This window comes from Homalodisca vitripennis, chromosome 1 (assembly GCF_021130785.1).
Source record: "Homalodisca vitripennis isolate AUS2020 chromosome 1, UT_GWSS_2.1, whole genome shotgun sequence".
Lineage (NCBI taxonomy): Eukaryota > Metazoa > Arthropoda > Insecta > Hemiptera > Cicadellidae > Homalodisca > Homalodisca vitripennis.
In genome coordinates, this window is record NC_060207.1 from 59,689,384 (window position 1) to 59,715,131 (window position 25,748).

The 25,748-nt window shown below is 32.8% G+C and overlaps 1 protein-coding gene across 2 annotated transcripts in view; it reads left to right on the forward strand.

Moving 5' to 3' along the window:
* Positions 1–25,748, forward strand: part of LOC124362643 (dual specificity testis-specific protein kinase 2) — a 74,712-nt gene that overhangs the window by 42,073 nt on the left and 6,891 nt on the right. For both annotated transcript variants that reach the window (XM_046817331.1, XM_046817340.1), the window contains exons 5-10: positions 1,343–1,492; positions 6,398–6,480; positions 12,851–13,106; positions 15,482–15,665; positions 15,776–16,679; positions 23,151–23,293. In XM_046817331.1, the coding sequence (XP_046673287.1) occupies positions 1,343–1,492; positions 6,398–6,480; positions 12,851–13,106; positions 15,482–15,665; positions 15,776–16,679; positions 23,151–23,293 (1,720 nt within the window). The remainder of the gene's footprint in view (positions 1–1,342; positions 1,493–6,397; positions 6,481–12,850; positions 13,107–15,481; positions 15,666–15,775; positions 16,680–23,150; positions 23,294–25,748) is intronic.

Consider the following 25,748-nt stretch of genomic DNA (forward strand, 5'->3'; position numbering starts at 1 on the left):
TAATTTCTTATCTTATTCATATGTGACCAAAGCAAAATAAAAACTTGAGATGATCAGTTTGTGTGTGTGTGTGTGTGTGCACACGCTTATGCGTTCATGATTGTCTTATTGTACTTTCAAATGTTATAATTTATTATCTATAGTATAATAAAGTACTTGTTTGGTTTTAAAGAATTAGGTGATGCCTTAGCCACTTTGAACTCGTATGTTTACTATCCAGAATTGGCCTATCGTATTGTACAGCATTAGTTTTCCTTTTCTTGTTTCTTATTTCTTCCTTACAGTACAATTGTTCAATCATGTTTTGTGTCCATTATAATAGTCTACTACCTATGAACATGGTACTGAGGGGATTACAACATAATACACTCTAGCTGTAAATCACAATGTTAACATCTTCAGCATCAACTGACTTATGTATAATAAGGTTTGTCATGTACTGTACCTACTGCTGAAATACATTTATGTACGTACTGATGAAAATATTTATGTACCTACTGTTGAAATATATACAATTAAATGATTGTGCTATTTTTAATGGTTTGCTTATAATTCTAAAAGATTGGTTTCATAAATGTTTCATCTGAAATCATTTCAATTTTTTCCCATGTGACCTTTTCCAGATTCCTCTGTACAAAAGTTGATTCTCTCTCTGTTACTATAGATGGGACATAAAATGTTGTTGATAGTAATACTGTATAGATACTGTTATCATACTTGATAATGATAGTCATATCTGATCAAGTTTAATTTTAGCAAAGAGACTGATAAAGCAATTAGTGTTTAGAAATATAAATTCTATTTAAAATTTTCCTGTTATGTTTATTATTATTATAAAGTGGATGGAAAAATGGAGGCTAACATGTAATTATAGTTGTAATTATTGTGAATATTGTAGGTCTAACATTTTGTGAAGATAACACACACCATCGGGATTTCTTGAATCTAGATTTTTTTTGTCTTTTTCAACACCAACAATAAGAGAATTTGAAATAAAATAAGAATGTTTTCTTTCAAACAAAATAGTAAAATTGAAGCTAATTTGTTTAGTTATTAAATACTCTTAATGTGTTTCCAGATCCAATGAATAACTAATTATTATTTTATTATGAGTTAAAAATGGTGTAATTGGGTAACATAATTGTATTAGTTTAATGTAATGTAAGTTTATGGAGAACTTCGAGCCTTCAGTAAGTTATCAGTTTGTCAGGGTTCTTAACTTATTTGAACAAGTACTATAAAATTAGTATTGTAATATTAATATTGAAATCTAATAGACAGTAATAAGATTTTATTCAATGAATCTAGTTACATAATCATAGTAATTATAAATTTGTCACAGTTTATCAATGGTGGAAGTCTGGAACAGCTGATCCAAGCCCGTAACATGGAACTAACGTACAGAACAAGGATCAAGCTGGCACTGGACATAGCTCGAGGCATGGAGTACCTCCATTCCAGAGATGTCTTTCATAGAGATCTCACGTCTAAGGTCAGCATCTTCTTCAAACTTAACTCCCCTGATGCATAGATATATCGTGCTAATCAGTTATAAAGCTATATTTTTTAAACTATTCAGTACATTGTAAAATTTGCCTAAAGCTTTTATGAAATTTTTAGTACCAGAAGACACTAATAAGCATTTTAAAGATCATACGTATAAGTCATTGTGTGTTTTATTATTTAAAAAGACTTTATTGTTTTGATTCGACTTAAAAAAATGTATCACATTGATTAATAACTTTTAAAATGAGAAGGCAAATTGGGTATAAGCTTATCTATAGATAGGCTGGTTTAGTAAACAGATTGTAAGCTTCATTTCCACTTGACTTTTTATAAAACATACACTTTGTTTTCTGTAAATAAATCATATAGATTAGCTGTAGTATCAGCATGCAAAAGTTTTTGACAAGAGGCTTGTACTTTAAATGATGAATTATTATGTCTTCCGACTAATAAAATTTGAATATGCGATTGTTGAGTGATAAGTTAGTGATAAGAGCTATTTCATGGTTTTTTTTTATATTTGTTGTCAAATTTGCATACTTTCTACTGTTTAGTCTATATCATTAATGCTTATTTATAAAGTTTTGTAATGTTATAATGTGATTGTTTAAAATGTATAAATACAGTAGACTAGTTTAGCCCTAATGGGCCAAATTTCAGGAAGCCAGACTATACCGAGGCTGGATTAAATGTGCTTTCTACCATGATAAAATCTTTAAAAAATTAAGCATTATATTCCAGTCTTGGTAATTTTAATGTAAGAATGTATAGTTAAATCAAAATCATTCTATCAAAAGAAGAAAGTTGTATATTTGATCTTTTTTAACATTTATTTATGGAGTATGCTTTTTTTAAACATTGTTTTGATATAACCAAAAAATTAAAGGAAAAGGAACAAATAAAACTTTAAATCAATACAACTAATATTCATGTAACAAAATATTTTAAACATTAAAACAATAACTATAATATGTAGTAATATGCATAAAGATGAAAACCAAGCCAAACAATACAGCACTATATTTACCTAATAAAGCCTGTGATAGCAGTTTGTCTATGATTTTCTCATACCATTTCGTAAGCAGATGATATCTTCACACATGATCCTACCTGCATATAGCTCTGCATTTTCAAAATAGTTATTTTATGTTGAAGGAAATTTGCCTTTGCCTATACGTTACGCATTAATAATCTATTTGCTTTATTATGCCTTAAGAATAAAAATATTGCAATTTTTAGTGAAATTCATTCATCCATAAAGTGCTCCATGAGAGCTCAAATCTCAATGTTGATGTTGGCCTCAGGGTTCCAGCATATTCTATATGATCTATGACAGTAATTTTTGGGATCTCCTGATGTCTGTTATTCTGTGTTTAGTTTGGCATCAGTGGGCAAACTAAACACAGTTGATTTCAAATAGGGTTGACTTTGATAATGAAAGTAAATTTTGTAAGGCAGTCAAAGTGACATTGTGTGATTTTATTTCATTGACATACCTTGGCTGCGCATCATGGTTAATATATTTTTGGGACTTAGTTCATCACAATTGACAAGTTTAATATCAAAATCCCTCTGATCAACCAGAGGCAGTGTTATTATTAAGGTTATCAACTGCTTTATTGTCCCTGGTCTCCTGTTTCTCACTGGGAGACTTTAAACTTTTTTTATAGTGGGTGGAGCACCAGGATGTAGGATGTATGAGAGCCCTGCCTAAAGACTTAAGTAGTATGAGGCTACCATCATGTAGAAGAAAATATTGTAGTGACAGATGAAATCGATTTTCATGGTTTTTTTATGGAAATTTCTTCTTTGCATTGTCTTGAGTCAGTGGATCTTATGGGCAATTTTGTTAGTGTATGTTTGTGTCTGTCTGTTTTCTTTTTAAACAATTACATAGATTGTTTATCTTCAGTATACATTGCTTGGCTTGTATGTAGTTGCAGCTTCACCTTACTATTTCAAACTTGTTGATATATTTATTTAAAATGTTAAAAACGTAAAATTTTATAATTATTGTTAAAAATAAAAACTACTCAGACAATTTCTATAAAATTTTAACTATTTGTAGATATTGTTTTTACTTAATGGAGGAATATTTAAAGTTGTACAAAGTTGAAAACAAGAGCCTATTAGTTCTCTTGGAAAATATCTTAAACATCGTAGTTCTTGACTGTAACCTAACTGACAGCCTGCGCTGTCTATTCGTAGACAAAAACAATCAACATTACTCAAATTGCCGATTGGTGAAACATTTTTTGTAGTTCTTTGTGTATAAAACTATTTAGAAATATATAGCAACAGGATAAGGTAATTTATAAATAATATTATAATTGAAATTCGTTTTATCTGTGTCTATATTTTTCAACGCTAGCGTGTCTGCTGGTTCTATGCGTGGACTTTAGCTCCTCGATAGTAAACAGACGATCACTAATTCATATTTTATCTGTACGTCGTACTTTGCATAGTTGTAAATAAATATATTCTCTATAAATATACATCCATACATATTTATGTAAATTTAATATATTCTGGAAGCTCATTTTATAACCTACAAATTCTATTACTTTAACCCTTTCAGGGCCAGGACCAAATATGAGATGTTGCAAAATTTTTTCACATATCATATCCCCTGTGACTAGTCAAAAGTGCCAGGCTAAAATTGGCGATTTTGCAGTCTCTAAGATTAAAATTTATAACTTTTCATAACAATTAGAGAATTACCTAAAAGTTGCACCAAATTACTCGTATAGATATATACTATCAACAAAAAAATATATAGATCTAGTTTTAAGTAATTTTAAATTTAAAAAAAATAGTGTTTTAATAGATTACATAAATTTTTTTTATTTTTTTATTTTTTTTTGTAAATAACTAAAAAAGGAAAAATAATTTTACTGTGGGAAGCTATTTTATTATATTGTACATTTAGAAAGGAACAACCATACAAAATTTTGTGTTATTTCTCTGATAAATAAATTTTTTATGACACATTTTGTATAAATACGCATAATTGTACTTCGCAACAAGTGATAAAGCAACTGACTCTTACACTGCAAGAAACTTAAAATAAATATTCACATTATGGATGTACCGGTAAACAGATGATTGTAGCATCCATAAACAGTTTCAATACAGTTAAAAACACTATTTACCAAGAAATAATTACACAATTTTATTTGAAATTTATTTACACTTTTTCTATTTACAAATATGCCACTTACAATTTTACTCCTGTGAAATCGCAAATTGTCAGTCATTGTAACTACTACACACAATAGCTAAGCACGTAACTACTAACACTACTAATATTTACAACCACAAAATAAAATAATAAAGGAGAATCCAGCATACAATAGTACGATTACACTAAAGCATAAAGATTTAACAACAATAGATCGAGTCAGCTGATAATGTCACGTGACAATTACGAAATAAAAATGCATAGACCTCCAAAATAAAAATGATATTCATATTAATTATCTACAAATATACCAGAGAATAAAAAAACATAAAACTTTAATCATTTGACGTCGTATTTATTTAAGAAAACGACGAATATCAAGGCGGCAATATATTGCCGCCTGGCGCTTTTCGCGTATGTCACCGACGGCAATATATTGCCGCCTGGCACTTTTCAGACACGATCTGTGGTGGCAATATATTGCCGCCTGGCCCGGAAAGGGTTAAAAGGAAAAAATAACTTGGAATTTTAAATATATATATTTTCTTGCAAATTCCTTAGAAGTAACGTGGTATTCTTAGGCTTTCTCCTCCCTCACAAAAGATAAATTTATTAAGTAGAGTTCAGATGAAAGTATTTGGGTTATTTGTTGATTGTACTGAACCGACCTAGCGTACCGGCGAAATCATTCTCTCGTACCGAAAGTTGGTCCACCGCTTGACCTCGGACCCGCAATACTGGGCTGCAGTCTGCCTCACGGTAGCACTGTGTTGGTATTTATTTGTTATTTTTGTATTTCCAAATGGGATACATGTATTTTCTAAACATCACAGAAAGGAAAGTTATTAGGTATACACAATGTTATGTTGACACATCAAAAGACACATAAAAACTAAGGAGTTTTAAATAGGTTAAAATAGTTTTGGACTTGATGGAAATCAAAAAAACAAAAGATTACAATTTTAAAGGATACTAAAAGTTTATTCCTTATTTTTAGGGATACAAAAAAGTATACTATGAATTTTGTTTTATTGTTAGTGACTAAACCGTTAGTACAAATATCTTAACCCGTTTTGAACAGTAATTTATTGTCCTGCACTGTTTCCCTTTTGGAAATCTTTGACCCAAATTTTTTAAGAAGAATTCAAAATCAGTAGCAGACATTCACGTGAAGTTATTGTATTGCTCTTCACTGATATCATGAGACTTCATATCAAGCATCAGTTCTGAGGTGGTTCGTTTCTTATATAGATTAGTCATCCACAATTTATGAGGCTTTCTTTTATGTTTCAAAGTTGTTGTCAAACATAACAGTGAAGCTCGTAAAACTACAGCCATATCATTATCCTCAAAGTTTGAGTCAATTACAAATTTGTACTGAGTGTAGCAAGATTGGTGCTGACCATCAAGCACGTGGGCCGTTTACGGATAGTCATTTCACATTGAATGCTCTGTTGTTTGTACGTACATGCAGACAATGTTTGAAAATTGTTTTTTTTATTTTTTAATGACAAACACTAATTATTTACTAAGTTTGATTTTCATCACACATTAGATATTTTCTGTAATTAGTGTTATTCAGTTTCAATCTCAAGTATAAAAAGACTACATGTACTTGTCTCCATTGTACTTCACACATATAAATAAGGCATGATTAGCAGTTGTATTGCTAAATTATAGTAGTTGACAAAAATGAATCAATTGTTTCAGAATGTTTTGATCAAGAAAGATGAAGCCACAGGGGAGATGTCTGCAGTAGTCGGGGACTTTGGCCTGGCTGCTAAAATACCAAGGTAGGGTAAGAGAACATTAACACAAAATGTTGTAGAATTAGAGCGGTCACAAGTTGGTTGGTATTAGAGCAACCTACACCAAAATAGTTTGATGAAATTTGAGGCAGTTTTATTAAAATAGTGCCGATCACCAGTTGTTTCTGTTTCTCCAATGACATGGGTTTTACCATATACTGGCTGCTTGATTTAAAAGGTTGGCTGTAAAACAGATGAATGAAATCAAATACATGTATTATTTGTTTACAGTAATAGCTGATTATGTGTATTTATTGCAACAGATGTTGAGACCTGGATCAATAATAACTGGCAACAGTGTTGGGAGCGGGGTGTAGAGAGGGAGATTTAGATACATCAGCCACCATCGGAATATTTTTGTGTGGGCAGCTTTATTAATGAGTTATTGTACAATGTCTATTTTTGTTTAATTTAAATGTACAATTCTTATGGATAAGAATGTAATGTTAATAACCACGTTGTGCTTTATACAAGATATCAGTACTAATTAATCGCTTGGCCTGACTTTTGGTCTTCCCTATTAATATCCTAATATGTATTACTTTTAATTTTTACATTAGTTTTACTAAACAATGCTATCCTGTTACAGAATGTAAAAATATGTTTACTATCCAAAAGTAAGTAGAGTAACAGGTAAAAATGTAAAGTAGTGCTCAATAGTCTAAAAAGGATCCAGTATTATTTAGTAAGTCGCCGATATTCCTCAGACACAAAGAAAAATTGGTACCGAAACGGTTGATTAATTTTTGTTTTGTCATTCATTCCTCAACTAGGCTAGACATAAACAATTGTATACTGCCCAAATTCTGTTATTAAATTTTTAATTGTGGAAGCCTATTTTTGTTCTTAAAACCCATACATACATTTCACCAACATGAAGTTTATTAGGAAACTCATTCTGCTTATACTACTATTATAGCACTGAATTATGTTTTTTCAGAGCTAGTAAAATTATTCACAATTTTTGAAGTGACTATTTCTTTTGGCTGGCTATGGATCTATGTTTTACCCATACATACATTTCAACAACATGAAGTTTATTAGGAAACTCATTCTGCTTATACTACTATTATAGCACTGAATTATGTTTTTTCAGAGCTAGTAAAATTATTCACAATTTTTGAAGTGACTATTTCTTTTGGCTGGCTATGGATCTATGTTTTACCCATACATACATTTCAACAACATGAAGTTTATTAGGAAACTCATTCTGCTTATACTACTATTATAGCACTGAATTATGTTTTTTCAGAGCTAGTAAAATTATTCACAATTTTTGAAGTGACTATTTCTTTTGGCTGGCTATGGATCTATGTTTTACCCATACATACATTTCAACAACATGAAGTTTATTAGGAAACTCATTCTGCTTATACTACTATTATAGCACTGAATTATGTTTTTTCAGAGCTAGTAAAATTATTCACAATTTTTGAAGTGACTATTTCTTTTGGCTGGCTATGGATCTATGTTTTACCCATACATACATTTCAACAACATGAAGTTTATTAGGAAACTCATTCTGCTTATACTACTATTATAGCACTGAATTATGTTTTTTCAGAGCTAGTAAAATTATTCACAATTTTTGAAGTGACTATTTCTTTTGGCTGGCTATGGATCTATGTTTTACCCATACATACATTTCAACAACATGAAGTTTATTAGGAAACTCATTCTGCTTATACTACTATTATAGCACTGAATTATGTTTTTTCAGAGCTAGTAAAATTATTCACAATTTTTGAAGTGACTATTTCTTTTGGCTGGCTATGGATCTATGTTTTACCCATACATACATTTCACCAACATGAAGTTTATTAGGAAACTCATTCTGCTTATACTACTATTATAGCACTGAATTATGTTTTTTCAGAGCTAGTAAAATTATTCACAATTTTTGAAGTGACTATTTCTTTTGGCTGGCTATGGATCTATGTTTTACCCATACATACATTTCAACAACATGAAGTTTATTAGGAAACTCATTCTGCTTATACTACTATTATAGCACTGAATTATGTTTTTTCAGAGCTAGTAAAATTATTCACAATTTTTGAAGTGACTATTTCTTTTGGCTGGCTATGGATCTATGTTTTACCCATACATACATTTCAACAACATGAAGTTTATTAGGAAACTCATTCTGCTTATACTACTATTATAGCACTGAATTATGTTTTTTCAGAGCTAGTAAAATTATTCACAATTTTTGAAGTGACTATTTCTTTTGGCTGGCTATGGATCTATGTTTTACCCATACATACATTTCAACAACATGAAGTTTATTAGGAAACTCATTCTGCTTATACTACTATTATAGCACTGAATTATGTTTTTTCAGAGCTAGTAAAATTATTCACAATTTTTGAAGTGACTATTTCTTTTGGCTGGCTATGGATCTATGTTTTACCCATACATACATTTCAACAACATGAAGTTTATTAGGAAACTCATTCTGCTTATACTACTATTATAGCACTGAATTATGTTTTTTCAGAGCTAGTAAAATTATTCACAATTTTTGAAGTGACTATTTCTTTTGGCTGGCTATGGATCTATGTTTTACCCATACATACATTTCAACAACATGAAGTTTATTAGGAAACTCATTCTGCTTATACTATTATAGCACTGAATTATTCAGAGCTAGCACTGGCTATGGATCTATGTTTTACCCATACATACATTTACATGAAGTTTATTAGGAAACTCATTCTGCTTATACTACTATTATAGCACTGAATTATGTTTTTTCAGAGCTAGTAAAATTATTCACAATTTTTGAAGTGACTATTTCTTTTGGCTGGCTATGGATCTATATGTTTTACCCATACATACATTTCAACAACATGAAGTTTATTAGGAAACTCATTCTGCTTATACTACTATTATAGCACTGAATTATGTTTTTTCAGAGCTAGTAAAATTATTCACAATTTTTGAAGTGACTATTTCTTTTGGCTGGCTATGGATCTATGTTTTACCCATACATACATTTCAACAACATGAAGTTTATTAGGAAACTCATTCTGCTTATACTACTATTATAGCACTGAATTATGTTTTTTCAGAGCTAGTAAAATTATTCACAATTTTTGAAGTGACTATTTCTTTTGGCTGGCTATGGATCTATGTTTTACCCATACATACATTTCAACAACATGAAGTTTATTAGGAAACTCATTCTGCTTATACTACTATTATAGCACTGAATTATGTTTTTTCAGAGCTAGTAAAATTATTCACAATTTTTGAAGTGACTATTTCTTTTGGCTGGCTATGGATCTATGTTTTACCCATACATACATTTCAACAACATGAAGTTTATTAGGAAACTCATTCTGCTTATACTACTATTATAGCACTGAATTATGTTTTTTCAGAGCTAGTAAAATTATTCACAATTTTTGAAGTGACTATTTCTTTTGGCTGGCTATGGATCTATGTTTTACCCATACATACATTTCAACAACATGAAGTTTATTAGGAAACTCATTCTGCTTATACTACTATTATAGCACTGAATTATGTTTTTTCAGAGCTAGTAAAATTATTCACAATTTTTGAAGTGACTATTTCTTTTGGCTGGCTATGGATCTATGTTTTACCCATACATACATTTCAACAACATGAAGTTTATTAGGAAACTCATTCTGCTTATACTACTATTATAGCACTGAATTATGTTTTTTCAGAGCTAGTAAAATTATTCACAATTTTTGAAGTGACTATTTCTTTTGGCTGGCTATGGATCTATGTTTTGTATGGGGAAAAATGGTTCTTGGCTCTGTAGCCGCTAGGGGCAGGACTAATTTTTATTTCTTATTTCAGAAATACAAGATTGTAGTAAAAGTTGTACTGACTAAAAAATGGAAGGTAATTATGAAAGTAAGGACCAGAGCGGCAAAATACGAGTATCGCGTTATTAACTTATTGGAATCGTCTTACAGAATAAAACAATATAAGGTTTGATGGGGTGGAAATGAGAAATAACAAAGTTCTAGAACATAAAAAATGGAACAACTGTTCACGTGCGGAGCCGTATTTCCATGTTGCACATCCGCGTCGGGCGTCACGTGGCCTTTTGTGACCATGATTCAACCTCGTGATGACGTCATCGGATGCGGTGCCATCTTAGCAAATGTAGATGAAAAATAATACTGAAATGAGCAGAAATTTGACCCAAATAAACAATGTTTTTCTTAATTTCGAGCTAAAAATTAATTAGTTGTTATCGAGTTGAGACGAATGCCTCCGGCCATTAGCGTGGGGCAGCACCTTCGGTCCCCATGTCAACGAAAGAAAAACATCCCTCGAGATAGTACCTATTAGTAAAATATCAAATTCTAAATCAGGCTGATCAGAAATATAAATTGAAATGTAATGCAAAGGCAATTATGCAAAGTGTAAAAAAACCTAATAAATCATGAAAAACCCTAATATAAATATATAAATGGACATTAACAGAAGACAATTACCATAAGTGTGTTAGTGGATAGAGTTGAGCGGCAGCAACAAAAGAGTGGTCGAGCCTGGTATGTGGGTGGGGATGTTTGGCCTTGAAAAGGAATTCTGCCAGGTATCCGACAAAATGGTCTCCCCGGACACCATAACGAGGGATGTTCGCCCTGACTCTCGCCAGTGTTTCTCAATGGTGTTTGTATGTGCACCGGTATCAGGGTCAACAAAATTAATGGAATAATTTACGAGAAGTGCCTGAATCCCTCGTCACCGAGACAGTTCTAGGCCTTTCAACAGTCACTAACAATTGTCGTACCTGGCAGAACCCATTCTTTAATTAAGTCAAGCAGGGTGTAACTGTCGCGTTGTTTAAAAGGAACAAGGAAGAAATCTCTGCTCTGCCTTACGATTCCCCCAAAAACCCACTGTCCCTGAATTCTTCTGCCGCGATTGTATTTTCTCCTTCCAAATTTGGCCTCATCAATTTCAACGACTTTTCTTTTACGTCGTTGAAATGTGATGGAAATACACATCGCAGAAAGAACACCAGTTTACCACAGAATGTGCACAAACGCCAAACTCCAGCGAAATATAGCGTTGTCTCGGTGGCTTTAAATGCAGCAACGTGGTCGTCAAACCAAAATATATCACAGATAATCCAGACACAGCACAAAATATGTCTCTATATCTAAGCGTGTTCTTTCAAAAAAGGAACCTGCCCAGGCCAATCTTTTGAAAATACAACATTTAAAACTTTTTTTCTACTACTTTTCTGAATTTTTCTGTCGCAATGAAACATCTAAGTCTCCTGGTTTAAAAACAATAGGCGACCGCACAATGAACAAATATACTCATTATTAAAAATTCCATGTTCTATTTAAAAAGAAATAATCTCATTTCGGTAAAAACATAAACTCTTAACATACCCGACAAAACACTCCGACACACAATTCACTGCGATTCTCGGAACTAGTGGATGGTTGATCCATGATTGTCACGCACTCACTCAATCCAAACTACAGTACACAATATCTTGTGAAGCACTGACTTCTGTCCTGGAGCACTCAGATAACAGATACGTTATCAGTCCCGGCTACAGATAATATTCAAGTAAACAGATAATCCAGATACAGCACAAAACAGAACATTAAAACGTTAAAAACTTAACTAGTTATGAATATACCCCCTAAAACCATGTTATTTGTCATTTGCACCCGCTATAACTACATATATTTTTGTTCAGGAGGATGAGCAGAATACGTTGATAACGTCAAATTCGTGATTTGCGAGGTCGGCCTTTAAGCTCATAATTGCCAATGGAAAGGCAGAAATCATTATTACATTTTCATTGCCATTCTATTCTAAAAATGAAATGATGGGTTTATAATATCTGAAATAAAACTAAAAATTCTGAAATGAAATTTTGTTGTTCCATATCTCGTTGCACGTGTGTTGTTATCATTTGGCATTCTTCTATTTAGTTTATCTTTTAGAGTCAATTAATGGTTTTGATGTTTCTATTCAATGATACAGTAAGTTGATAAATTTTACGTTGGGTTCATCAATAAATGAATTGGTAGTTCGTACATTTATTCTAACTAGTATTTTGCTATATATTTTAGTCTGTGTTTGATTTTATTCACAGCCCGTTATAAGAAGTAGTTAATTCTGTCCGTCAGTCCTGCTACTGCCTTTACATTTTGTTATGCTTGACATTTTTACAAAAAACTTGTTTATTTAAAAAGAATTCTATAACTACAGAGTGATTTTTATCCAAGTTTTTCTAATCACACCATAATAATTTACTAACATTAAAAATATATTTATTTCAAAATACTAATTAGTACGGTATGTAAATGACAGATGAGTAATATAATTTGACCATACTCAGATCTGGCTACCGGTTACCCACTGTGGGCTCCCCATACTGGATGTCCCCTGAGTGCTTGAAAGGTCAGTGGTACGACGAGAGGTCAGACGTATTCAGCTATGGCATCATCTTGTGTGAGCTGATAGCCAGGGTGGAAGCTGACCCGGACATCTTACCTCGCACTGAGAACTTCGGCCTCGACTACCTAGCCTTTATCGAGCTATGCACTGATCCTCCACCCCCGGACTTCCTCAAACTGGCCTTCAACTGTTGTAATGTTAGTATTTGCTCTTCATTCTATTCAAATCAAAATTTATATAGGCATATAGAGTGTTTTTATTATTTCATCTCTCACTTAAAGTAGCAGCTATATTAAGTATAGAAACTGTGTTTAAAAAGTCCAGTTAGGATTTGTTATTTAGTTGTATTGAAATATACACTCAAATGAATATAAATCATATAAACAAATTTTACGAGATGTTCTAGAGGTCTAGATCAGTATATTATTTATCTACCAATTTCTTCTGAAAATTTTATGTTCAGGTTGATATATTAACAGTGCATTTTACTGTGAATAGTAATTTGAAATAATTTTAATGCTTATACAGGGATACTACGTTCCGGGAAAACCGGAAATTCTGAGAAAATTCTTCTAACTCTGGAAAACTAAAAAAAATTCATGAATTAAAAAAAATTCTGTTTTCACCAAACATATCAAGTTTAACCCTGGAACTGGCAAACGCCCGATATCGGGCGTTTTAGTCGCATCCTAGATGGCAGCGCCCGATATCGGGCGTTTTAATACGTCTTATATTTCTCAATATTACGTACTTAAAACACGATCAAAGAGTATCGGTATTGATACCAATCGAAAGAGGAAGGTTCAATTTATGTAAATAATACACTAATAAATAATTTATCGTTTCGTTACACGTCCATACGTCTTATAATCTCTAAACTGTTTGTTTACATTCACCCGCGTACCGCGCTAGTTGCGCGCGTAGCGATGAGTCAACTGGTTCATTCGGCTATTGTTATTTCGTCACCTGCATGGTGTTTTGACTGGTTTATTGTTTGTTTGAGGTCGTTGTAATGATGATTGTGTATATGACACAATAATAGTAAGTTTTTTTGTGCGTGTTTATATAACGGATCGTAATTTCCGCGATCGTTCAAGTGACATTCGAGAATTAGTTGTACATGAAATAAGGAACGATGAGGATTCCGATTTAGACATTCAATCAGAACATAATTAAAAAATGTATAATAAAAAAATTAAAAAATAGAAAATTAATATAAACTAATACTTACAAGATTGTACAAATCCAAGTGAGCTTTGAAGTTCTTACTTTTGTTGGTAAGTAGCACTTTCGAATGTCAGTGTATGATTTTTGAATCGTTTACCACATGTAAAATTAATACCTTATAAACTATGTGTTGTTTTATTTTTACTCAGAATTAAATGCTCTTTCTTTTGTATATTTTGGATTTTGTGTATCACTAACAACAACAATTTTACAGATCAAAAACTTTGAACTAACTTTTCTTTTTTCTAAAAAACATATTTTTTCCTGAAGAGGTAGAGTAAGGGTATTTTTTTGTTTTAATTATATTATGTGAAAAATGTTCCTTGAACAATGCTGAATCAAGAAATATATAATATGTTATAGGTACTTTATAGTAAATATGTAACAATAAAATAAATATAAGGCAATGTATGAAGTACTAAAACACTCTGCCACTGAGAGAAATATGACCGCCAGTTCCAGGGTTAAAGGTAGAAGGTTTAACATCTTGGTTAAAAGTAGTGATGGGTCAAAATTGAATCACAAATCCACTGAATCTTAAATAAAATCTGTATTTTATAATGTATTAACAGGACTAAACAATCAAATCTGAGGAGATCTGCCACATAATTATCAGCTCATCAACAGTACTCATTATCATGATTTGAACATGTTTTTGCTGTACTATGCCATGAGTCTGCTGTGTTTATTCGCAGATGACAGCTGATTAGCATTATACAAATTACTGTTTACTTGGCTTATAAGAGTAAATAGTTCTTAATTAGTTATTACATAACTAAAAGCTGGTGTAAATGTTTCATTAATTGTATATAATGTTGGAAATACATGGTCCATCTGCCAGTATGGAGAATATTTTTGCAACACAACCAATATCACAGTTTATGGGTAAATATATTGTAAATAATGTAGATATAGTTGTTAATGGAAATAGAGTTAGTATCAACTAAAAATAATGTCATTTTACAAATTAGTGTAAAATCATAGTGATTAATTCGTTTATTAACCCTTCAACGTTGGGGATTTCCAACAGCTTACCTCTGGCACATTGTGGGAGCTTTCCTGATAATGAGCATATAACTACATGTTTCAGTTAATAAATTGAGTATACCATTATTAGTATAATGGAAATAGTTCATACTTATGCCTCTAGATCGCATGTGCAAGGTCTGCACTAAACCGTGACAATGTACATGCGAAACCTCTGCAGTTGGCCTCGTTCGTGAGCCATGACTGTCTCATGAAACCACGTTGAAGGGTTAATAATATCTCAAAAACCGCATTGAGCTGTAAACTTATGATTGAAGCATCATTGCTGAAGATATTGAGGAGTTTTGCTGGATTCCAGTACGAACCAAAGAACCGGCCTCAATTCAGTGAGGTGGTGGCTCTACTAGAGACTATGTTGACACCTGCGTGCCTCCTGCCCTCAGTCTCCTGCCAGGCCAGTAGCATAGCTGCCCGTAGTGAGGAGTTTCTGCCCACAACCATGCTGGCTGCTCCTACCAACCCTGCCACCCCCAGCCGTAAGGGTTAGTAACTTCAAATTCTCCTCATAATTTGAATACAGTACAGAAGTCAAGAAAATACAAATTTTAATCACTTAATACTTTACTGTCTTAACTGAGTATTTGTGTTTCAGTGATTCATCGGAGATCTTTATCAGAGGATGTTGGAATGCTAGTGTTTCCACCACATTTGGCGCCAAGTGAGAAGGCCAGGTGTCATCTCATGCTGGCTCGACCTTCGCTCAAACATCTGGGTGAAACCATGGCCAAGAATGACCCTCATTACAAACCGTTCCCTTCCAAGGCTAACCCCTTCGCTTCATTGAGCCAGTTTAAAGGTGTCAAGAAAATTCTTGCATCCACAAACTCGACTGACTTGTTTTCTTCCTGTTTTGAGCTTCCATCTCCGTCACCGTATCGAACCAAACCTTTCGAGTTGATGCCAGCCAGCAACCGCAAGCATGAGCCGAAAACTCCGTTCGAAAGAGGGAAAGTTTTTGAAGAAGAGGGTTTGAGGAAAGAGGCACTTCATGAACAATCAGTGCTATTGGAGCCGGTTGTCAAACCCTCACAAATAAAAAAGTCAAAGACGAAATTGGAAAGTGGTGTGTCAAAATTAGAGTGTTCTGTGTTAAGCGATAAATCAAAAAAGAAAGAAGTAAGTCCTGTGTCTCAAAGTTCCTTAGAAGAGGATAATTTTACAATTAAGACTCCTGTTTCGAGTAGTATAAGTAAGGCAGAACCCAGGTATTGTACAGTTTTAAAAGCAAAGCCCCGTTCTTTACCTTCGTCACCAACATTTTTGAGAAGAAACACGGTACCTGTAGTGTGTTCGGAATTGTTTGCGCGTTTAAATACAAAAAAGAACCAAGTTTTGTCAAAGTGCTCTGGTGAAGAAGACTCAATACAAAGGATTGTATGTGATGCTGTGAGAAAAAGGTCATCTCTGTACAATCATCCTTTGTTTAAGACTCCTTCTTCAAACCCTCGAACAGGAGACAGTAAAACATCACCTACTTCTCTGCAACACCCGTTGAGGTAAGTTAAACGTTTGGAAATGCATTACAGTTAAATAGAAATTTTAAATGTATATTAATTTCAATTGTGGCTTTACTTGTAATAATTCTTGATTGAAAGAGAAAAAAAGGAAGCACCTATCAATCATTGCCCAATGTATATTTTAAATATGAGCGATTTGTAAATTGTTGTTTGATACTAGAATATACTTTACTCAGATACTAGTATCTGTTAATTTATCTAAAACATAGATTAGTAACAAAATAAGAGTTGGCTTGTTTTTTGTTGTATAATTATATATTGTTAACACACTCACTGCGGGTGACGAGCATGTTCGTTATTACGAAAATGGCGCGCCTGGCGGTGGACGAGTGAGCTCGGCATACGGCAGCTGCTTTCATATTGCCTCAGTGTGAGCGAGCAGTTGCCCGGGAAGGCTGTAACACTCATAGCGAGGTATGCCTGTTTCGGTGAGTCAGTTGGTGGGATACGTCGCCAGTTCGCCATTTTCGTTTGTTGTGTATGCTTTGCGATATTGTGTGAGTGGATTATAGTGTCTGTTGACTGTGTAAGTGTATGTACCCATAATGGAGGAAAACAATAATGTTATTGTCAATAATTTTTCATCTGATGGAGACAATGAGTCGCAATGAAATGCACCTTCTCCAGGTTGTTGTAGTAAATTCTTTTTACCTGTACAACATGTACAACTCAGATAGACTGTCCCTGTTTTACTTCCGAGTTCGTGTTCTTGAAGACCTGCTCCCTCCAAAGGAAGCCCCACTGCTCATCACACCGACGCACAACAGCATGCATCGTCTCTCCGAACTAACGAAGCGCAAAGGAAATGGCAAGTCAGTTACCCGGAGGTGCCGCGTTTGCTACCAAGAAGGCAAGTGTAAGGAAACAGTGTACTATTGTGCAGTGTGCCCTGACGAACCAGGTCTGTGTGAACTCAGTTGATTTGATAAGTATCACAAGGACAAATAAGAAGTTTTTAGTTTTTGGCGGTGGGTGGGGATGTATATAATTTTTTCTAATTTTTACTCGCGGAGGGGGGAGTGTCAGCTGTTTTTGATGTTGTATATTTTTCAAACTAATATGTAATATACATTCGTGTAATTGATGTACTATCTACGTGTCATTCATTTCGGCGAGTGTTTGTGCCGAAACCTAGTGCGCTGCGAGCACATACAACACGGGGACCGGCACCCGGTGCGGATGACAAGCAGACTCAGCACGGACATGACGTCACCCGTTCCGGCCAACGAAGCTTCCGGGATACATTGAACAACCCTTTCGGCTATCCGGACTCCATTTTGGGTAAGTAAAAAACAACAAAAAATTCCCGCATTTTCTGTCACCGGTAATTTTGTCATCCGCAGTGAATGTGTTAATTAATAATTTTAGTGATCAATTAATCGCACAACAAAAATATTACAAAAAAGATTCTATAACTAAATGAAGATATTTTCTTTATCAATATTTGTTATAATTATGATGTTCAAAGCGATTCTGGTTCAATATTAGGAGTTCTCATCAATCTCTTAAAATGATCATAGATTAACATTAAATCCAGTTGATTTTTATAATATTATATACCCTTGGATATTAATCTGGTATGGAAAAATTAACTCAATAAAATATAAAAACTTGAACTTTAAATACTTTTATTTACTTGCGTCAAGACTTGGCAAGAACCAAGAACTTGCTGGTTGGTTTAACATTTCCATAACTTATGCTTGCTCATATTACCTCCCAACATTCCTTATGAGCAACCTTGTGCCATTTGCAAGTACATAGGTTACATAGGTACATTTAAGGTTTTAAGTAAAATCTAACTGCCTGGCATGTTAGAAAGGTTAATAAAATGGTTTGACTGCAATAAACATGTTGGCTATAAACATTCATCGTTAGATTTAAAAAATTTCAAGATGGACTGTGGAAACATTCTTGGCAAATCCCAGTCAGACTTAAAAAAACTTTTGTATTAAGGGCAATTTGGGTGGCATTGACTGGTTAATATGAAAGTTTTTGATGGAATATTCATGTTAGCCACAATAAAATTTTGTATATTCCAAATACAATAAAATCCCGTTCAACCAAAATAAACGGAGGAGAGACATTTTGGATGTTAACCCAGTTATATCTAAATAACCTACAATGGGTGTGTAGGGAAAATGAATTTCGTACAAACGATTGATGTAAGTTATGCAGAGGCAGGAGCGGGAGAGATGACTAATAGCAGTAGTGATAGTAAGCTGGTGATAGTGAGCTGCGGGCGTTGTTACAACGCAGTGCAACTGCGGGCATAATAATCATCTCAAGGGCAAGGGTTGGGGCAGTGTTCTGCTGTTGTACAGTTATTTATACACTCGTTATAATCCAAGTTTTGTTTGGCCCGAGTTTGGTAAACTGGGGTTTTAACGTATTATTGCTAGTTATAAGGAATTACCTTGAAAATGGCCTAAATTGGTTTGGTAGATCCTATTCCAACCAAACTTAGGCTATAAAAGTTTAAGATTCGGATTCAAGGTTTAAAAATTCTGGATTTAAACATAATTTAGTAATATATTTAATGGAATGTATAAAAATGTAAATTTACTTTATACGGATATTTTCATTATGGTTTCAGATTGGATGAAGAGCTAACAGAATAAATGACGTGATCTATCTAGAACAGTTTATATAATATATATCTGGCTTCGTATAAAAAATGAAATTTTGATATTTACATTGCTTGTCTATTTATTTATTTTTGTTAATAAACTTTTTGTGTTTTATTTGTTGTTAATTATTATTTATACTTCATATTTGTGGTCATGAAAGCTACATTATCAATATGATTTAAAATGTTTTGAGGTAAATGCTTTTCAGTAATAATAGGTTGATTCCAAACCAAATTTGATTTCAATACCGATTCCTGTATTATTTGTTACTAAGAAATAACAATATAGGCCAGTTCTAAAAAAATGTTATTATCTAATACCAAAATTTGGTCTTAATTTTGAATTTTATACTAACTTGTATAAATAATAGTGAGAATATTAAGAATAATAACTAAATATTAATTGCAGAATTTAAATAGGATAGTAAGATCAGGTTCATCTTTACTACAATAGAAGCATATTCCTCTTGATCGTCATAGACACTTAATTAAAGCCTGCTCTTTTTATCGTATCTAAATTCTCATGTTAAAACCTGATTGTATGCCCTCTTTAATCATAAAAAGCAAATAAGAATATAATACACTAAATAGTTTTGTTACCATTAAAACAAATCTGGCCAGTAAGAGATATCATTATACAACTATACAAATTACAAGATAAACAAAATTAGCCAACATCTAATTAGCTGTTTACCGCTGACGTCCACACAGAGACGCAACAAACGTGCAACGATGCACAAACATTAATAGACATAGAAAATATGGACTGTACAAAAAATATTGTTTATAAAACTATGATGATTGGCTTTTTAATTATCTATGTACATTGTTTTGCAGAAAGTATGACGTTAAAATGTTCCAGCAATTAATAATTTGCATAGTGCATTGATCAGGTGTTGTCTGCAAATAGATACAGAAGAGTTGTAGCAATGTATGATCATAAATTATATAATACAAATTGTGAGCTCCTATAGAGTTTTAAAATAAAGAACAGCTAAATCAACACATGGTAATACTTCTATATGTGTAATTTTCATATCAAATGTTTCTGAACATTTCTATAAATTGATGCAATATACAAGTGACCATTTAAAACATATTAATCGGAAATGTACTAGACACGGCTTTGCACGCAATTTCGTAGGTTTCAAGAAAATATATATCCCAGATCAGAGAAGCCTACTTCTTTCAAAAGACAACTAGTTTGGGCTTTATAACAGCTTTTAAATTTATAGTAAAAGTTAGATAGTCTTTTTATGTCTAATACTTAATATTTGCTGAAATTTTACTGTTAAAAGTACATTAACAATTACACAATTTAATTGTTTTGTTTCTTTATAGACTGAAAAATATTCTTAGTATTTTAGAAGATTTGCGGTTGGAATTTGTTCATTAGTTCAAAAGTACAGTCCATCGAACTTTCATCCACCATAGTTCTTGCAGACTGCTTCAAAGGGAGTCTCCGGAGTGAAATTCTGACCATCTGATGTTTTCTAAGATTTTCTAAGAAGATGAGTGCTTACCTAACTACTGAAAACTAATGGTTGCTCCTTAGAGAATTTACACTCTGTAAATGTACACAAATTGAAAATAGCTGTTAAATTCATTAAATCATATGGTTGTGCTGCCGTAAAATAATGTTTACACAGAACAGTTGATTAATCTTTCACAACTTCAGAGATCATAATGCGATTTTTCGCTATTGTAAAGACCAGTGCGGCATAGCCCAGAAGGATTTTAGATATAAGATACGCCTATATTCATACCAGGAACCATAACAATGTCCATGTAAAATATAAATTGATTGAATAGTTTGCTAATAAAAGCAAAACAAACAAACAAAGGCACTTTCGCATTTATGATATTATTAAGTTTAGTAGAAAAATAGACATGAAAAGATATTGTTTAAATTTGAAGACTTAGTTAACAAGTAGCTAGGTACTCTGTGTGTGTGATGGAATGGAAGAGAACAAGTGAGTTGTTCGTAATCTATGCTTGTGATGGAATGGAAGATAACAGTTGGCAATGTTTCAGGATAGAATATTACATAGCAACAGTGTCAGTGCAGAATGCAATACAGGTTAGGTTAAAAAAAAAAAAAAACCCCAGCACAGAAGAGCAATATAGTCTCTATCAAGAAGAAGATTGTGGAGATGTTCTTTCTAGTGGAAGTAACCATTTTACTAATGGCACAAAGCCTCACTAAAATTGTTGAACAGGAACGTCTGGTATGTAGTACTTTAAACAGCATTAATAAATCACATGATACACTATCTACATTCTTCGAAGTAAAGGGTTAATTTATAAATTATGTACAATGTTTCTTTAATACGTATACAAATTGCAATGTATAATTTTAGTCTACAGTTTTCTACGATTAAACACAATAGATTTTTAGAAGCTTAACGATATCTTTGTCTTTTAATTATATAACAACAACAATTACAGAAAACAACAATTATGTTGCTATTCAGGAACAATTTTGACACCAATACTTTTAAATGACATAATTTTTACTTCTTTCTATTTTTGTTAGGTTAATAACCCACCTGTGATATTAGATTCTTCTTATAAAAACTTAAATAGGAATTGCTAACTTATGTTTTTATTTTATAGAATTGACTACTTACAAAACCCTTCACAAGGTGAAACCCCTGTCTGTTAGGTACAAACCATTTTCTCAAGTAATATGGCCAGGATTGATACAAACAGAACTTAATATTACGTCCAAATTATAATTACTGTAACTGTTATTTAAACCTCACAAGACTACAACCTTTGATTGTATTAGTTATACAGGAGGCAAATCATTCATACAGACGAAGTGAGCTAATGTTTAGGGGATTGTTTTAGTGATAATAGGGTTGAGCCATGTAACTTTGATTGCTACTGTTTAAATATTTACTACCTGATCCTCTCAATCTACAGAGGGCAGTCTTAGTATTCAATTTTTGTGTATCTCATTGTGGCATTGGATGACATATTTTATATTATTATCGTGTTAGTAATCTTGACTTTTTAAATTGCATTATCTGCTTAAAGACAACCTAAATATTCATTATTACATTCTTATAGCAATGTCAATGGTCTTATATTTATTGAATATAGTATAGAATAGAATCATCGATATAGTATTATCGAGTTTTAAAATAAGGGAGAAAAATTATATTCCAAAGAGGAACTACAAATTTCTTTAAATTATAAAAGAGATTTGATCAATCAACATGTTAAATACAATGCAAATCAACACAAAAAATTCAAATATTTGAACAAATATCAAAATTAAGACAGTAATCCTGCACATAGATTTTACCGACAAAGATTTATAGTTTATTACATATTTTATGTATAGTTTGTTGTAACGTTACAATTTTACTGTTATCAATAAGGAATTAAATAATAATTAAAAAGTAAATAAAAAATGTTGACAGGTTAGTATGTTTGTTATTTTCTTAAAACACACACACACATATATATTAGATATAACAGTGATTATAACTTTAAACTTTGAACTTTGCACATTTTGTTAATTTAATATTTTATTTGTCTGATAAAGTATTGTCGCAAAAACTAATATACATATACGTTTATTTACGTACAAATTATAAAATCAATATCTCATTCTCTGTCATATATTTTAATGAAGAAAAAACATACAAGGGTAACAATAACCAATATAAACTTGAACACAGCTAAAACAAAATGCAGCAATTAGTAGTAACACCAAAATTTGTGCAAAGTTTCAGAAAGGTAATGAATGGTTGCACAGAGTTTTGGTTCTTTTTTTATTCTTGTTCAATAACTCAGTATATGTTGTTTGCTAGGTCATGTGCATCCAGTAGTAATCTGGCCTGTCTGCCTGACTCAGTGTTCCAGTCTGGAACTACCCCTGTCATCTCCCTGCGCCGCAGAGGTTCCTGTGAGTCTGGATTCTTCAGCAGTGTGGGTGAAGATTTCTGTCTTCCAGGTCAGCTCTCTTTAATATATGCAAAAACTCATGAAACTTTCGTTTCATTAAGTTAATGTTATACCTAAATTAACATTGGTACGTAAATTAACATATATTACCTCCCTGTTCCTCCTTAACCATTTATATGTGCTTCTTTACTAGTGACCACTCCTAGTAACCTCAATAACCTGTCTGCTTAGTCAAATTATAAAAATTGTTTTGTATTAATTAGTTTTAATTACCCATTTCCCTGTTCATCCACAAAGAATATCCACATGTATTAATGTGTATAAAGTAGGGTCAAAACTTTAATAAAACGATTTTCTACATTTAGATTGAGATTCGCTACAGAAGAAATTTACTCCTCCCACACTTCAGCTGATAGTGTTAATGAAATTCGTAGGAGTGACGTTTCATATCATAGACAGATTAAAGGTTAAGTCAATTTCCACGCAAACTGTTCCACATTAACGACACAAATATATCAAACTCAAAATTTGTAAATATTTCACCCTCCTTATAAATTAGTCTCCAAAACCCCCTCTGTACAGCATATAAGCTTACTGATAATGAAACTCTTGATGATTTGTTTTTAATAAAAATATTGAAAAACTTGTGAATATTTCACAATATTACACAAGAGGAGTCAACCTAACTTCCTGTAGTAGAATACGGAATCTGACTCTTACTATAGAACCACATGATGAAACATCATCCATTGACGACATAGGAGGAGTCAGCCAATCCTCCTTTGATAAAAACCTGAACTCAACGGAGACTTTAACTACAGGACCACAGGATGATACATTATCCAATGATGACATAGGAGGAGTCAGTAACACCTCCTCGTAATGCTGAAGAAACTTGTCAACAATTTTTGACAACTGTGATAAGAGCACTTGGCTATGCATGCCCAAAGAAAAGAAGTTGACCAAAACCACAATGAAAGTTAAAAGTAATCTATAATGATGAAGCCAATAAGCTAAAATATGAATATCTTGGAGCTTTTTATAAATATAATATGACAGGTAGTACTAGCGACAAGGAGGAAATAACAAATATAAAGAAAAATTATGATTTTATGCTCAGAAATCTCAAACGTACCATCATTCAAGAACATATAATCAACTCGAGCAACAAATCAGAGACTCCCTGGAAAATTATCAAATTAGAAATGAACACTGAGCAAACACAGGATACTTCTCTTCACGTGTAGGTGAAAGGCATATTTATTTATTTTTCACAAATATCAGAGACAATAGAAGCAATAAATTCACTAAAACCAAAGTTACCTTTTGGACTGGACGAATTCCCAGCTAAAGCAGCAAAATACTGTGCAAAACAATTAGCAGCCCCTCTAACAAGTATAATTAACAAATAATTCATGCTGGGCCAATTCTCATCTGCACTAAAAATTTCTAAAATCTACTATCAACCTATGTCGCTTTTATCCACATTTTCCAAAATAATTGAGAAAATTGCACTGAGAAAAATGCTGGAACATCTTGAAATTAACCCTTATGGATTTCTCAAAGGGAAGTCAACTGTTAGTGCCATTACAAGCTTGGTTGAGTTTATTACAGATCAATTAGAAGAAATCAAACCATGTCTCAGCTGTTTTGCTAGAATACAGTGAAGCATTTGACTGTTTAGGACACAAATTGATTCTGGATAAACTGGCTACACTAGGATTTCAAGGCAGGGTCAGAGATTGGTTATCCAGCTATTTAGAAAAGTGTAGACAAGTCGTTGAAGTTCAGACAACAAACAGCATTAGAAACAGTATTTTGAGATTCAAGCCACTACCATTGAACAGAGGTGTGCCTCAGGGCTCAGTCCTGGGTCCTTTCATGTATGTGCTTTTCACAAATGACTTTTCGCATTTTATAAATGACAGAACTGTGTTGACGATAAAGTATGCAGACAACATCACCTTGCTTTTTAAGAATGAAAACGCTCAAAGCTTCATTTCTGACATTACACATACAATAGATAAAGCACTCCAGTACTGTCTCCATAATGACTTAGCAATAAACTTATTGAAGGCAACACAAATCAATTTTAGTCGCAAACATGAAGAAATACAAAAAGTTCCTAACATCTCTACAGAACAGCAAACTACATTTTTGGGCTTAATGATAGATACTGACCTTACCTGGACCACTCATGTTGAGGTACTAATAAGTAAGAAACAGCTTTGGAGTCTATGTGGTTCGTAGAATGTCTTTGTCATTCAGAAAAACTCCACAAGAGCAATTGCCAGCCTCACCCCAATGGAAAGCTGTAGAGAGGCTTACAAAACTCTCAAAATCTTGACAGTCATGGCTCTATATATTCGTGCAGTGGTTATGCATATTGATCTATTGGAATTGCCAAGAGGTAAGGACACCCATGCCTACAACACTCGAAGAGCTGCTGACTAGCACCTTCCTCCTCCTCATCATATAAGTACACAAAAAACCATCTTATGCAG